At 37.9% G+C, this 14126-nt stretch overlaps 2 protein-coding genes across 3 annotated transcripts; one reads left to right on the forward strand and one right to left on the reverse strand.

Annotated features, from left to right (window-relative positions):
• Nucleotides 1–124: 124 nt before the first annotated feature.
• On the reverse strand, nt 125–7939 carry prr5a (proline rich 5a (renal)). The gene is made up of 10 exons (XM_057329855.1): nt 7640–7939; nt 6172–6352; nt 4909–5019; nt 4734–4814; nt 4393–4441; nt 3915–3972; nt 3069–3160; nt 2808–2948; nt 2097–2235; nt 125–1970 (listed from the first exon to the last, which is right to left on the reverse strand). Exons 2-10 carry the CDS (start codon nt 6297–6299, stop codon nt 1432–1434), a joined length of 1338 nt encoding a protein of 445 aa, XP_057185838.1. The 5' UTR covers nt 6300–6352; nt 7640–7939; the 3' UTR covers nt 125–1431.
• Nucleotides 7940–8640: 701 nt separating this feature from the next.
• On the forward strand, nt 8641–13130 carry rad52 (RAD52 homolog, DNA repair protein). Of its 2 annotated transcripts, XM_057329857.1 has the most exons (11): nt 8641–9134; nt 9243–9344; nt 9441–9534; nt 9919–9986; nt 10059–10177; nt 10309–10384; nt 10468–10748; nt 10898–11094; nt 11188–11265; nt 12483–12719; nt 12978–13130. In XM_057329857.1, exons 1-11 carry the CDS (start codon nt 9090–9092, stop codon nt 13037–13039), a joined length of 1359 nt encoding a protein of 452 aa, XP_057185840.1. In that variant the 5' UTR covers nt 8641–9089; the 3' UTR covers nt 13040–13130. The 2 variants fall into 2 exon arrangements, with proteins under 2 accessions (XP_057185840.1, XP_057185839.1); XM_057329856.1 differs by lacking the exon at nt 11188–11265.
• The last annotated feature ends 996 nt before the right edge of the window (nt 13131–14126 follow it).

Here is a 14126-nt window from a genome sequence, read left to right on the forward strand (position 1 = left end):
AGAAATTAAATCGTCGGATATAAATGCCTTTCAAAGGCTTGGTCATTTGTCGACCGAACGTTGTTTACGCACAAGCAACCGTGTACTTTCAAAACACTCATAAACATTTAGTATTAAAGTATTTTACTAAAAAGTGTTGAAGTTGTCCACAAAGCACACATGAATAACAATAAAATCATTATGAAACAAAGTACAGCATTTAAATATATCAGTGCAACATTTTAAGATTAACATAATTATCATGTTATTATTAACATAATAAGAGTATCACTGTAAACCTGTCATTTTTACTTTTTTTGCTTGTTAAAAATCTATGTTCAGTTTCTTTCTATAAAACTACAGAGAAATTAATCCGTTTTATAACCAAGGTCAAAAGCTAAAAAATAAAAATAGGAAATACAAGGGACACATTTTTTCTAAAGTACCTTAAACCTTTTTATACAATCGATCACGTTTTAACTACTTTAAGAACTACATATTCTTAAAGTAGCATGATGTATTTTTGTTATCTAACAAAATACATCATGTATCCATGTGTTTAATCCATTAAAATAACTTTCCTCCTGTGGTTCTAACTTTGTAGTCAAATTATTAGTCTTAAATTATTTTATTAATCTGTTTTTATATAAAATTACCCTCTTATATGGCTTCTTATAGCCATATAGTCCAAGAATTTTTAAATTGAGTATTTCATAAAGAATCTCAAATTCATCAGGTTAGGATCAAATATATTTTCTTAAACCTCATTTTTCATCTGTCTGTCTCACCAACTAATGCAAAATGGGTGTATTTACATTCTTAAATTCAACTGACAAACCCTGTTAACTCAAGTAATTAATTACTATTTATCACATTTTAACTTAACAAGATCAAGAAACAAACATTGCATGTTCAGCATGTACCATTTTCTGCACTAACTGTATTGTCAATAGCACATGTTATTGTCACAAAGTAAAAAACATAAAAGGCATAATTTCATCTCATACCATTAAGAGCGTAGCTGAGGTTGGCATTGATTTAGAAAGCACTACACAGTTTGTATTTAAATCCCTATGACAATAAAAAGTGCATGACATTAGGACTGACAATGATGGAAGAGATTAACATGTAGTGATGCTGGCATCTCAATACAAAACACAAATCCATTAAATAAAATCCGAGATCCATTAAAAATGTGTGTTAACTAAAATGGAGACATTCCATTCCTAGTGTCACTATTATCTATGAAAATCTATGTAGAAAATTCAGAAATACATCCACAGGTTTAGAACATTATGAAAACAATCCTTTCCCATATATTCACAAAGGAGCTGTGTTTTTGAGCAAATTTAAAATAAAATTCCAGTTTAAACCTCACATAATGTCCGCAAATAAAGTGCTGCGTTCTCCACTGGAGTTCTTCACAGCAGTTCATTCCACAGTGATGACGCATCAGCTAGTTTTCCTGCTGGTTCCGAACGAATCCGAGCGGCAATGAGAAAAGTCAATGAAGATTCCATCAGGATCCGATTCCAGCGAGTCCAAACCCTGCAATACGATCGTCTCTGGACTGGAAGAGCAGCTAGGGGGCGACGAAACGGCCTTGTCCCCCTCGGATGGAACCGTCTGGGGGTCTGCTGAGTGCAGACAACCTGCAGAGGTGTGTATGAAAACGGAAGGAGAAATGAGAGCGGGCTGTCCCGTGGCCCCTCGCATCACGCCGTTCAATGCGAGGTCATGATCGACTGAGAGCCGGGGGGTTGAGCTTGTCTCTATTCCAACAGACAGGGCGGAATAGCCCTGATGCTCCAAGCAGGAAGTGACATCACACGCAGAGTGACGGCGGATGCCCACGCTGCCCACAGAGCTGACCTCTGAGTCATACTCAGCCACAGGGGTCAGCATTGGGATGTTGTAACTTTTGGAACGTACTACTGGATTACTGGAGGGCAGGTCTGCAGTCTGGGACCAGCAATACTGGGAACGCCTCTCTGTGAAGATTTTTTATTTATTAAATCATTTATTATTATTATTAAATTGTGAACCCTTGTTATCTAAAACCAACATTAAACATGGACAAAATATTTGCTTTAAAAACTGTTTATGTATTCTCTCACCGATAAAACAGGAGCACTGTGAGGGGCTGCACTCATGAGAACACAATCCTTGCGTGCCTAGATACGGCGACACAACCTTCTGAATGAGAGACTCCAGCTTCAGGTATTCCTCGCTCACACCTTTAGATTCATGAACCCCCTGTGAGACATGAAGATGACATATTTAAGAGTTGGACGCTGACTCTCTTTTCTCAAATTATATTAATTACAGGCGCATAGAGCTTGTGTTTAATGTCTCGCTCAATATGACACATTGGCTGAAATCCTCCCAGAAGAACGGTGATCATCCACAAATGACCTGTTCTCAAGCCACAAACATTATTATTTTGGGTGTAGCTCGTGATAGTATGGGTGGATGTGTCAGATGGTCATTTTTGAAGGTTTTGAACTGGGAACTCCAGGGTTTCCACACGTTTGACCAGTAGTTTCAATTACTATATACTGTACTTTGCAACAATGCAAAATTGTGAAAAGCACTACGTATAAGAATTTTTTTATTAAATTGTATTAAACTTGACAAATACTTTTATTAAAAAATATTTCTGTGATGGACTTGCCTATAATATATTCCCAGATATGTGGTATACAGATGGTAAAGATTATAGAGATTGTACTCATGAAAAACAATCTAGACACCATTTTATTGACTTTGTAAGATTCCATAAATTCTTTGAACCTTAAAGTGCAGACCCACTCCCAGCCCGTGTGTACCTGTAACACCAGAAGCATCTGGATGATGGAGGGTGGAATGCGAGCTCGTGGTCTGGATAGAGCCTCCTCTAGCTTCATGTTAAGTGTGATGATGTTCCGGAAGTGCAGCAGTGCCAGCTGACGCACCGATGGCTCCTTTCCCTAAGGAATCATGAATATGCTCAGATTCAAAAGCATCGCAGACAACACAGTTGTAATTGGTGCAGACCCTTATAATTATGTACTTTTTAATTGATAGATGTCAGTGTGAATAGACTGTACCTGGACAGGGTGAAAGATGGCTTGAAGCATAGTGAGAACATCACAGAAGAAGAAGTCCCAAGTCTCGGCCAAAGAATCTAATAATTTTTGACCTATAATAATAATGTTTAAAGCGGAAAAATACCAGTTTGTATGGTTTGTGTACAAATATTATGTAATGTTATAGCGCATCAAAATCTATGCAATTTTGAATAAAAATGAATCTTTGTGTGTGAAAATCTTTCTATTTAAGGTTAACATGAAAACCTTTGATGAACTAAAATATGTCTTGTCAGACAACAAAATCCTAAATTAACTATTTTGATTAAAGACAAGAATATTATTACTGTGACAAATGACAAAAATAGCCCCTTATACACTGTAAAAAAAGTGTTCTTTTTTACCGATTTTCAGCGTAAAAAACAGAATTGTATCGTTTTTTTACAGATTTTTATGTATTTTTGAAATAAGGTAAAAAACATAAAATTACAGAAAAAGACAGCAAATTTACAAGAAAAGCGGGGGGGGATATTTTACAGGGAAAACCCGTTATTTATTTACAGTTTACTTCTGGTGCCCCACTTGCCAGAAAATTTACGTTTTTTTAAAAAGACAACAATTTTACAAGAACAATGGGGAAAACAATTGAATATATATCTGTAATTTTACAGGATGTTTTTTTCTTTTATGATATATTTCTGTTTCTCCAGCTTACAGAAAATTTCTATTTTTGTGGACTTTTCCTTTTACAGTGTAATTACAACTGCACATTTTTATTAATTTTATTTTTTAATAATTTTATAAAATTGTACATTATCGGGTTATTTTATTTTTATCAAACACAATTTATTATCAGAATAAATATACCTTCATAAAATCGTATTTTGTCCCGTAAAATGACCATTCCTTTAGTCAACAGCTGATTCTGAAAATGAGGAAAAAAATTTATTTATTCAAACTACTGTTTAGAATAAACACACATTTATAGATACTTGTCTTAAACTCTCACTGTGGCGAGGAAGGCGGGACGGGAGCCGTGGGGCGGGGCCGGTGGCGTGAGTGATAATGGAAATCAGCTGTGTGTGCGCCGGTCCCGCATCGCCCACGGAGGAGATTGGGAGCATAAATGGAGGAATCGACGGGACTGCTGACGAGAGAGGACCGGGCCCTGACATATGTTAAGTTTTGTTTATGTGTTTATGTTTGTGTGGCCGGCAGTCGTCCGTGAGGGGCTGCCGGCCTACCTTTACTTCCTTATTATTGTTTGTTTATTTTTGATTAAATGTTTTGAATGTTCGCCGGTTCCCGCCTCCTTCCTTCCGTTTTATTGAGCTTTTACACTCACCTGAAGGTATTCTGTGAAAAATGAGCCCAGCTCTGTTTTTAATAGTTGCCTAATAAAACAAAACACAATTTTTAAGACATTAAACACATAAAAGGTAATATCATAACTTTTTCTTCTTGTAATAGTTTCATAATTTCGAGTCTCTCCCTCAACCTTCAACTGCTCTTTGCTAATAATAAGAAACCCTACAAACCAGAATGGCCAAACCTTGTGTTTTACACAGCGCTAACAGTAGCCATTAGTGACATAAATAATTCATGAATCTACCCTCAAAAGCCCATTTCAAAACAAACAGCTTTGCCTGTGCTGTAAACAATACATGTCATGTTGTTTTGCCTTACCTCACGCCTTCATTGAGTGTATAGAGTTCATTCTCTGCCAGTCCTTTCTTCTGGAATACAGCAATGACTGCGTTGTGAATGCTGCAATAAATCGTGCAGATATGAAATTACATCTTGCTCGGTTTATGACCTGACACTTACAGACACGCACCGCACACGCGACATGCACACTAACCTGTTCCATGTGGCATTAGGCCCGGATCCTCTTTCCTCTAATGAAGCCTTTTCACTTTTCCCCAGTTGACTCAAATTCGGAGAACTCACTAACTTCAACCGGTACAGAGTCCTCATGGTTGTAAAAAGGGGAATAAAAGACACGAGACTTAGAACAGCAAGACTGTGAGAGAGAAAGAAAGGGGAGAGTTTATGGAGACACACAGAAAAACAGATGTAGCTGGTGTGTGAAGCAAAAGGGGAGGATCGTTTTATGGTTGAGAAACCAATTTCCTTCCTCCTTACAGTCCCATCCTTTCCACAATCTCTCTCTCTCTCTCTCTCTTTCTGTGTGTCAAACACCCACCCACAAAGATAAACCACATTCCTTTAATAGATGTGAACATGGAACCTTCATTTATTATATGCACTTTAACAAAAGGGAGTGAAAACATGGTGGAGGGTTTTTGTAGCGTGGAGTGTGACGCTAAGGTCAGAAGTTCGATTCCCAGGAGACACAAGCTGATGAAATGTACCTTGAATGTACTGTTAGGTCATTTGGAATAAAACTGTCTGCTAAAATACATACATGTGAGCTGGATTTTAAGAGGTCATTTGGACAACAAAGCACAGGAAGCTCACTGAGATGTAACAAGAGTTCCTCTTTCTGCTTTTCTTGAGAACATCTTTTAACATGCCAGCGAAATGGCTTTTAATAAACCCGCCCATTCACAAAAAAATGATATCGTAAGACTTTGTATAGCACTTATATTATGGAATAAACCAAAGAATTAATAAGACTGAAATTACTAACATTAATCATTGATATGATTAAATATAATATGCATTATTAATATGACTTAACAAACCAAAATACATATATTTATTTACACTAACAATGTATGTATTTTTATCATATTTTATACATATTTATTAACTAGGAAGAATGGAAAGATTTGATCTAGATCTATTATTCAACCCTGCTTCCCAGAATTGAGCAAGCTGTGTTTTTCATATCTCCCATTGCATAATAATATTGATGCTTAATAAATGTAAGTGTCTCTACGTAATAAACCAAGAACGTCCCACATTGCGAGAAGTGGCTCGTTTTTTTGTAAACATTACAAAGGGGCCCAGCGGACAGCACAAACAAATAACAGGATACGAGCATGCATAGCAGGATGTGAGTGTGTGTCAAGTGTTAGAAGAGCTGAGAAACAACAATTTATTTTTACCAAAAAGGCTACGGCCAGGTGAGGACAAACATGACATCATGCAGTTTTACCTCCTGAACGGATGACTGCTCCCATCCATGTGAAAGTGGTTTGGCAGAGCGAACAGGGCAGAGAAGCTGAAGGTGGATGATCTGGATGTAGGTCGATCAATGTAGGCACCGCTTAAATTTTCTGGCATTGTTATTGAAAGGCTGGCAGATCCTCATTTCATTCAGAACATCTCTGATAGTTCTGACAACACAAAAGCATGAGAAACAGAATGAAAGCACATAGACTTGGACATATCTATACATTTCACAACCCGTTGATGATACAACACGCATATTCGGTAAACAGTCTCTATGCTATAACCTATTTATAAAAGCAGAACTAGGGTCAAATATCCATAAGGTCCAAGCCAAATTCCCCCCAGCTCCATCAATAGGGCTCCTTATACACATTACTTTTTAAAATATATATATATTTTTTTTAGCATTTGAATATTTTTATTTTGCACATAATAACACAAATTGGTAAAACGTACGAGTTATGTTTTTTTTTTTTTTTTAAGAAACTGAAAATGTATTAGGTCTGACGTGTCACGTTAATGAGCTATATCGGCGCCTCAACATTATCGTTATTCTATTAAAAAAAGCAATTTCTGTTTTACATAAAGCAAAAATTTCTAAGTACCTCAATCCCAGTTTCAGCTTTCCAGTCTAACGACTCTCTTTCGTTATTATTTTGCCAAAGATTCCCATAAACTTCGTCTTCGTTTACGGATCGATGCGATTGTTTACGTTATTAATTCTCCATGTGTTCCTCAGCAACAACTCAACACGCGCTCCCTACCGGAACGTTTGGGAAGCGTTGGGAAAAAATAGGCTACTACAACAAAAGACTTGTCTTGCATCAGTCTGTCATCATTTTCTCACACGGCCGTAAATCTTTTATGTGGGGTCTTTAAAAATACGGATGCATCTAATCGTGAAAGGCATTACGGTGTTGACCTAAATATGCGACTTTGCCGTACGTTCCACTTTCGCCACTTTCCCTGAGGTACGATTCCAGTTTCTCTTTGTTCATTTAACGTGTCAAGACACGAGCTACGTTCTGTTACAGCACAAGGAGGAGTCAATTCCCCCGCTTTTTAAAATGCAGACAGGTAAAAGCAATGGTAAAACGACGACGTCTGTGTTCACCCGAGAAGGCTACTTGAGTGGAAGGGCATCACTTCTCGTACTGTATTTCTCCTCTCAGGCTGTTTTACTATTCTGATAAAACTCGATACCAATCCAACTGCCCGTGTCATTTCCTATTGCTTCCATATTTTATCAGTAGATTTAAGTTATTCATGGCGGGGTTGACGCACTGGGTACTCAGTGTACCTTATGGTGATCGTTGCACATTTGTTTTTTACAAACAGCGCAACAATGCACCATTCATCCAGAACACAAATGCAATGCAACATTAAAAGCTCAGCCTTTTCAATCAGACTTCACACAAACAGTAGCGCATCGTAACAATGTTTCCACTCACCGATCATGTGCTCCGCGTGTAAAGTGAATTATATGAACAGTCAGTGATATTTGAGTAAGTTCAATGAGAAGGAAAAAATAGGATGGGCTACGCTTCCTCGCGCGTCATTGCATCGGGTTAAACTACAGTAACGTTACATATACGAGTAAATCCATAAATGCGGGTGTGGGGTATGCGGTTTAATGGATCATTCCTGTGGCATCCCCAACGCTCGCCCCTCCTATTCGCTTTCCGACTTGCAGACTGTCCGACCAGACGGGCAGTCCAGACTGTGGGCGCGTTCACGCCCCAAGCACGTGCACGCGCACCATTGTGCGATGGGATCGGAAGGGTCAGGATGGGCTACACGCACGAAGGTGCCTTTTAATGCAAGAACAAAGCGACCATTCTTATAGTTTTATAAGTGGAACTAATAAATTATTATATGTCAAATTATAAAACACGCCTATTGCAAATGCTTAGGGGATGATACACTGCATAATTATTATATAATGATAACAATAAAACATTTTATGAGGAATAAACTAAACAATCAATGAAAGGAAAAATCGTTAAGACACGCCCCAGTGGAACTGTAACAGAGAAAAATCTTTAATTTAGACCCCCAATGTCCAAATAATGAAAGCCATGTATAAGCCATTCTGTCTTCGAGTGACGTAAATAGTGACGAAGCACATTGGTCAACCCAGGTTGTGTTTAATAGTGCTATATAAATAAAGATAAAGAAAAGATGACGTTAAACATATATTTAACTACATTTTTGTTTTTTTTTATTTTGTTTTATTGCTTTATTTTATTTTAATATGAAATTGAACACAACAGCACATTTATACTGTGACCGAAATGGCAATGGCAATTTTTATTGTTTTTTTAGGAATTATAAATACTGTCAGGAGGTTCATTAAATGAACATGAATAGAAAATAAAATAAACGTAAATAGTGACGAAGTCAACAGATATAAATTATTATGTCAAATTAAAATATTAAATGTCTACAAATAGACACATATTTTACAGCTTTCTTATTTCTCAAGCATTGTGTAGTTATTAGGTTTTGCTGACCTTTAGATTTAAAAATAAAGGAATTACGCCAAGCATGACTTTAACTCTGTATTTATGACGTGTTACGTACGAGCGCACGCAAGAGCGAGTGGCGGCGGGCCGGTTTAAACGTTCCGACGCGGGAATTAACAAACGCTTGGTTTAGAGACGTAATTTACTATTCAAGACCTAGTTTAAACAGTATTAAAACGTTGCTATAGAGACATTTATTAAATGCCTATGGGTTTCATACAGAGATCAGAAAGCGGAAAATGAGACTGTAAAGTACTATAGACATTAACTAGTTTGTGATGTTGTCTCAGACTTTTTCCGCGTAAAGTTACAGTGTGGCGACCTCTGCACATGCAACATCGTTTATAAAGAAGACACAAGATATCAAAGAGCACATATGGATCCTAGCGGTGGTCAGAAATCCAGTGCTTGTTTTGGACAGGTATGACGAAAAAGACAAAACGTCTAACTTACATGGCAATGTGTTTTGATGGCAGCTCTATCATTAGCTAAACAGCATGTAGATGTAATGTTGATGTTATTGCTATAGAATGCATATACTGCAGAAGAGTACCAGGCAGTCCAGAATGCTTTACGACAGAGACTCGGACCTGAATATATCAGCACCAGACAGGCAGGAGGAGGTCAAAAGGTGTGAATGAACTGTTTTGTTCTGTTTTATTTTGTTTTATTTTATTTTGACCAGTCATATGTTTTTTTTAATCCTTGGTTATGTGTCTTTTGGCAGGTGTGTTATGTCGAGGGTCACAAAGTTATAAGTTTGGCCAATGAAATGTTTGGGTACAACGGATGGTCACATTCAATATCACAACAAAATGTTGGTAAGGATATACCACAATTGCAATTATTATGATGCACAAACATTTTAATACCATTTAGGTTGCATGAAAGCAAAGAGAATGTAATTATTCATTCAAAATACTTGATTACTATTCAATTCAGATCTAAATATATACGTTGGAAATATTGAAGCTTTAATAAAATGGCTTAAATATGTCTAACTGTTCCTAACGGTTGACGTTTGGGATGTTTCAAGGTGACATCACACTGATCAATTTAGAAGAAAATGTAAATTTCAACTTTGACAAAGACAGGAAATACAGCATTATCATCATTTATAAAGTACGTTTTTATATGAATCAAAATGAAGATGAACCTCTATTTGAATGTATTTAATACAATGTGTGGTCAATCTAATGTTACAGACTTCGTTGACCTTATCAACGGGAAGTTTTATGTTGGAGTAAGTGCTTTTGTGAAGGTCCAGTTAAAGGTAAGAGCTCTGACACATCATAGATAACACCATATAGAAGACTATGACCGTACCGTGATCTCTTTCCCACAGGACGGCTCATTCCATGAGGATGTGGGGTATGGTGTGAGTGAAGGCCTTAAATCCAAAGCTCTGTCGCTGGAGAAAGCAAGAAAAGAAGCTGTTACAGATGGACTGAAAAGAGCGCTCAAGTAATTCTTTTTGTTCTCAATGTAACATCAATAGCATAAATGCTAAAATAGCTTCTATATTCTATGAACGATACAGTTTTCTTGTGCTTTACTTTGTATTTAATAAATACAATAATTTTGCTTTTTTTAAGGTGTTTTGGCAATGCACTTGGAAACTGTATTCTAAATAAGGAGTACCTCATAGCCATCAATAAAATACCAAAGCAGGTAAGAAATGTGTAATCCTATAAAAAATAATCATGATACGTATTTGCAATGTACCTGAATTCCAGTATTTCCTGTTATGGTAGCCGCCCCCTCCTTTAGACCCAGACAAGACCAAACGTTGCGATGAAGAGCCATCCGTGGCGAAGGCCAGGTACAAAAGCATGGCCCAAGCCAACGGCAGTATATTTATCAAGCCGGAGGAACCAACCAACAACAATCGCTCGGGCCAGATGGGAGGTCACCCGGTACAAGAAGGGCATGAGAACGGCACTGCATCCAGGACTTCATTGACAAACACAGCAGCACATTCTGGCAACACATCAGCTCACCAGGAGTCTGAAAACAGGCCTGGCAACACCTCAAGGTGAAAGAATTTTGCTGGCCCTTGCATACAAATTCACAATCGCCACATTTAATTTAAGCGTCTTTTAATATTAGTGAGCACCGAAACACCCACATAAAGGTGAAAAACTGGCGCTGCACTTGTGCTAAATCTGCTGTTCTGTGTGTTAGGTCAGCAGCTGCCGTGGCTGACCTGTCCTCATTCGACCCTCTGGTGGACCCTAAACACCAGAGGAAGCTGAGACAGCAGCAGCTGCAGCAGAAGTTCAGACAGGAGATGGAGGCCAAGAAGCTGCTACAGGAAGAAGCACAGCAGAAAACGACATCTTTAAACTCGTCTACAGAGCAGACGCCGCATCTAAAGCAAGGTGGCGTGAGTCTGTGTTTTTTTTGCCAAACCTTTCCTGTAGGAGTGTCAGGTGTTTAGCGTGCTTTCTCCATTGGTGGGCGTATTGTTGTAGGGCAGACTGTAGGTCCTGTTAACCACAGTACACCAAACGGACATCTGGTGTCGACTAAGCAGGAGGAGTATCTGGCTGGTAAGAACTATTTTGGAGGACGATGAGGTCATGGTACATGGGACACGGAGAGAGCATGTTATGTCGAAATCAGCGTCATGATAAAACAACGTATGGCCAAAAATAGCAGTCACAGATATAAAAGGTTACTTGATATTTTGTTGAAAATGATATTTTGAGAATATAGAGGCAGTGTTGTGAGGTAAAATATTGCCCCACCCCTATGGTACATACGGCATGATAAATATCCCTGTTTGGGTGCTCAAGATAATTATTGGGTGATTTAAAGGGATAGTTCAACCAAAAGTGGAAAAACTGTCATCATTTCAAACCTGTATGACTTTCTTTCCTGCTGAACACAAAATATGATATTTTGAAGAACGTTGGTAAACAAACAACATTGACCGCCATTGTATGGAGTTGAAACTAGTAACTTTGTATTAGCACCTATTGTATTGTTGAATATGTTTTGGGTTTAATTACATTTTTAAGTTTAAGATGACATGTTTTTATTCGGGGGGGGCCGCAAAGCGATGCACTCTACACAAAGGGGGCCTTACAGTGAAAAAGTTTGAGAACCACTGTAATAGGTGACTGAGGTTTAATAATGAAAAACAGAGCTTAGATTTTAACTGAACACATCTTGCTCCTGTATGACATATCGCTTATTGCTCTCTGAACTCTCTGTAAGTCGCTTTGGATAAAAGCGTCTGCTAAATGTAAATGTATGGACACAAAACCACTGAGACATTTCTGAAAATATGTGATTTTGTGCCCCACAGAAGTAACAAAGTCATATACATGTTCAGAACAACACGAGGGTGAATAAATGATGACATCATTTTATTTTTGGGTGAATGATCCCTTTAATACTATTTAATAGGTCAGTGGTTCTCAAATTGGGGGCCCTGAAATGAATCCGGGGGGGCCACAGATTTTGTGGCATTATATGAAATATAGACATTTATCATAGCTTTTATTCAATCAAGCATCATAAAAATAAGACCATGCACCAAAAGTATTGATGTTCCAGCATTGTATAGCTGAATATGTTTTTGGTTTAATTACATTTTTAAATTTAAGACGATACGTTTTTATTTGGGGGGGCCGCAAAGCGATGCACTCTACACAAAGGGGACCTTACAGCAAAAAAGTTTGAGAACCACTGTAATAGGTGACTGAGGTTTTAATAATGAAAAACAGAGCTTAGATGTTAACTGAACACATCTTCTCAACAGATGACCCGGAATTGTGGGACTTCACTTTAGATGGCATCGAAATGCTTGAAGATCCCGCAGGAAGCTCATCTGAACCTTCTCGTCCCAGCACACCGAGTCAGCACAAGATGGTGACGCGCAGCAAGACTCCACAGAGAGTTCAATACCTGAGACCACCAGCTCAACCACACGGCCATGTTGTTCCTCATGGGCAGGGAGGATACAGTCAATTCAGATCAGACGCAAGAACTACTTCAGGTAGGATATGATATAAGATGAATCTCAAAATAAACACATACTTGTTACCAAGTTTCTGAATGAGCGTATGCATACATGCAAGGACATGCCCACTTCTGGTTTAGCTTCTTCACTCATGCCTATGTCCCCATTAATATAAATAGCCAGGGACTTGGCACTCTTGATGTAGGCAGCCTGTGCTTGTCAGCTTAGCCTGGTCATTTAGAGAAAATACTTATGTATCTGTAGCTTCTTTTCTAATATGGACATGTTTTTAAGGTGGAGCACAGAGCCCATACAGACAAGGCCAGATAATGAAGAAACGAAGACTGGAAACTTGACAAATGTTACTTTTTTTTTAAGTAATGTACTTTTATCTATTTTTATTTGTAATGCGTTAATATGAAATGCTAATAAACATTTGTCTTGTGCTTTCTGTTTCAATTTTGGACTGATGAGGTTCTTGATTTAATACACATGTAATCATTAGATATATATGCACCGATATTAAATTTGTCCACTGATACAGATAACAGGTTACTCAGAGGGATATCTGCTCATACTGATAGCATGGTGGTTATACACTGCTCAAAAAATTAAGGGAACACTTGAACGTCCTAGCATAACACCATGTCAGTTAACCTTCAGGAATGTCAATCAACCCGGTAAAGAAGCATAAGTGATTGTAAACCATTTTTACTTGTTTTGGTGCAAATTAAAGTGATAACAGCTACACTGGAGAGGCAACAGGAAGGGTGGTCTGGGGAGAACCATCCTCAGAGGGTGCCACAGAACTCCACGTGCTATTAAGTATTGGGATGAAATCCTCAGATCTATTGTCAGATCTTATGCTGGTGCAGTGCAGAGCCCTCCTTGTGCATGATAATGCCCGACCTCATGTGTCCAGAGTCTGTAGGCAGTTTCTGGATGATGAAGGCATTGGTGTCATTGACTGGCCCTCACGTTCCCCAGACCTAAGTCCAGTTGAGAACCTTTGGGATCTCATGTATCCGAATCGGTCCTTTCATTGATCATTGTCACATTATTTTGTTCTCACAACAATATGCAAAGTATATAATTGAAGAGTTTTATCTTGAATATTTCGCGCATTGTGATCTAATACAGTGTGATTTAGGTGTTCCCTTAATTTTTTTGAGCAGTATATTAACTCGCATTAACTAAATTCTGAAGATTAAATTAATATTTCTTAACTTTCTTAATGTTATTATCAATCATGTAATGACTATTAATTGCTGGTGATGTTTCGTTACATTTTCTATATACGGAGCACAAATTCATTGCATTTTCCTGTCCTCTTTTGATTGACAGGATTTATTGGCCCTGATCATCGGCTGTTTTTAAACCATCGGACGATAGATTATATTTTTTTTACAGATTATTGGCCGATGTATATCAGTCCATCTCTAT

Source organism: Triplophysa rosa, linkage group LG3 (assembly GCF_024868665.1).
Source record: "Triplophysa rosa linkage group LG3, Trosa_1v2, whole genome shotgun sequence".
NCBI lineage: Eukaryota > Metazoa > Chordata > Actinopteri > Cypriniformes > Nemacheilidae > Triplophysa > Triplophysa rosa.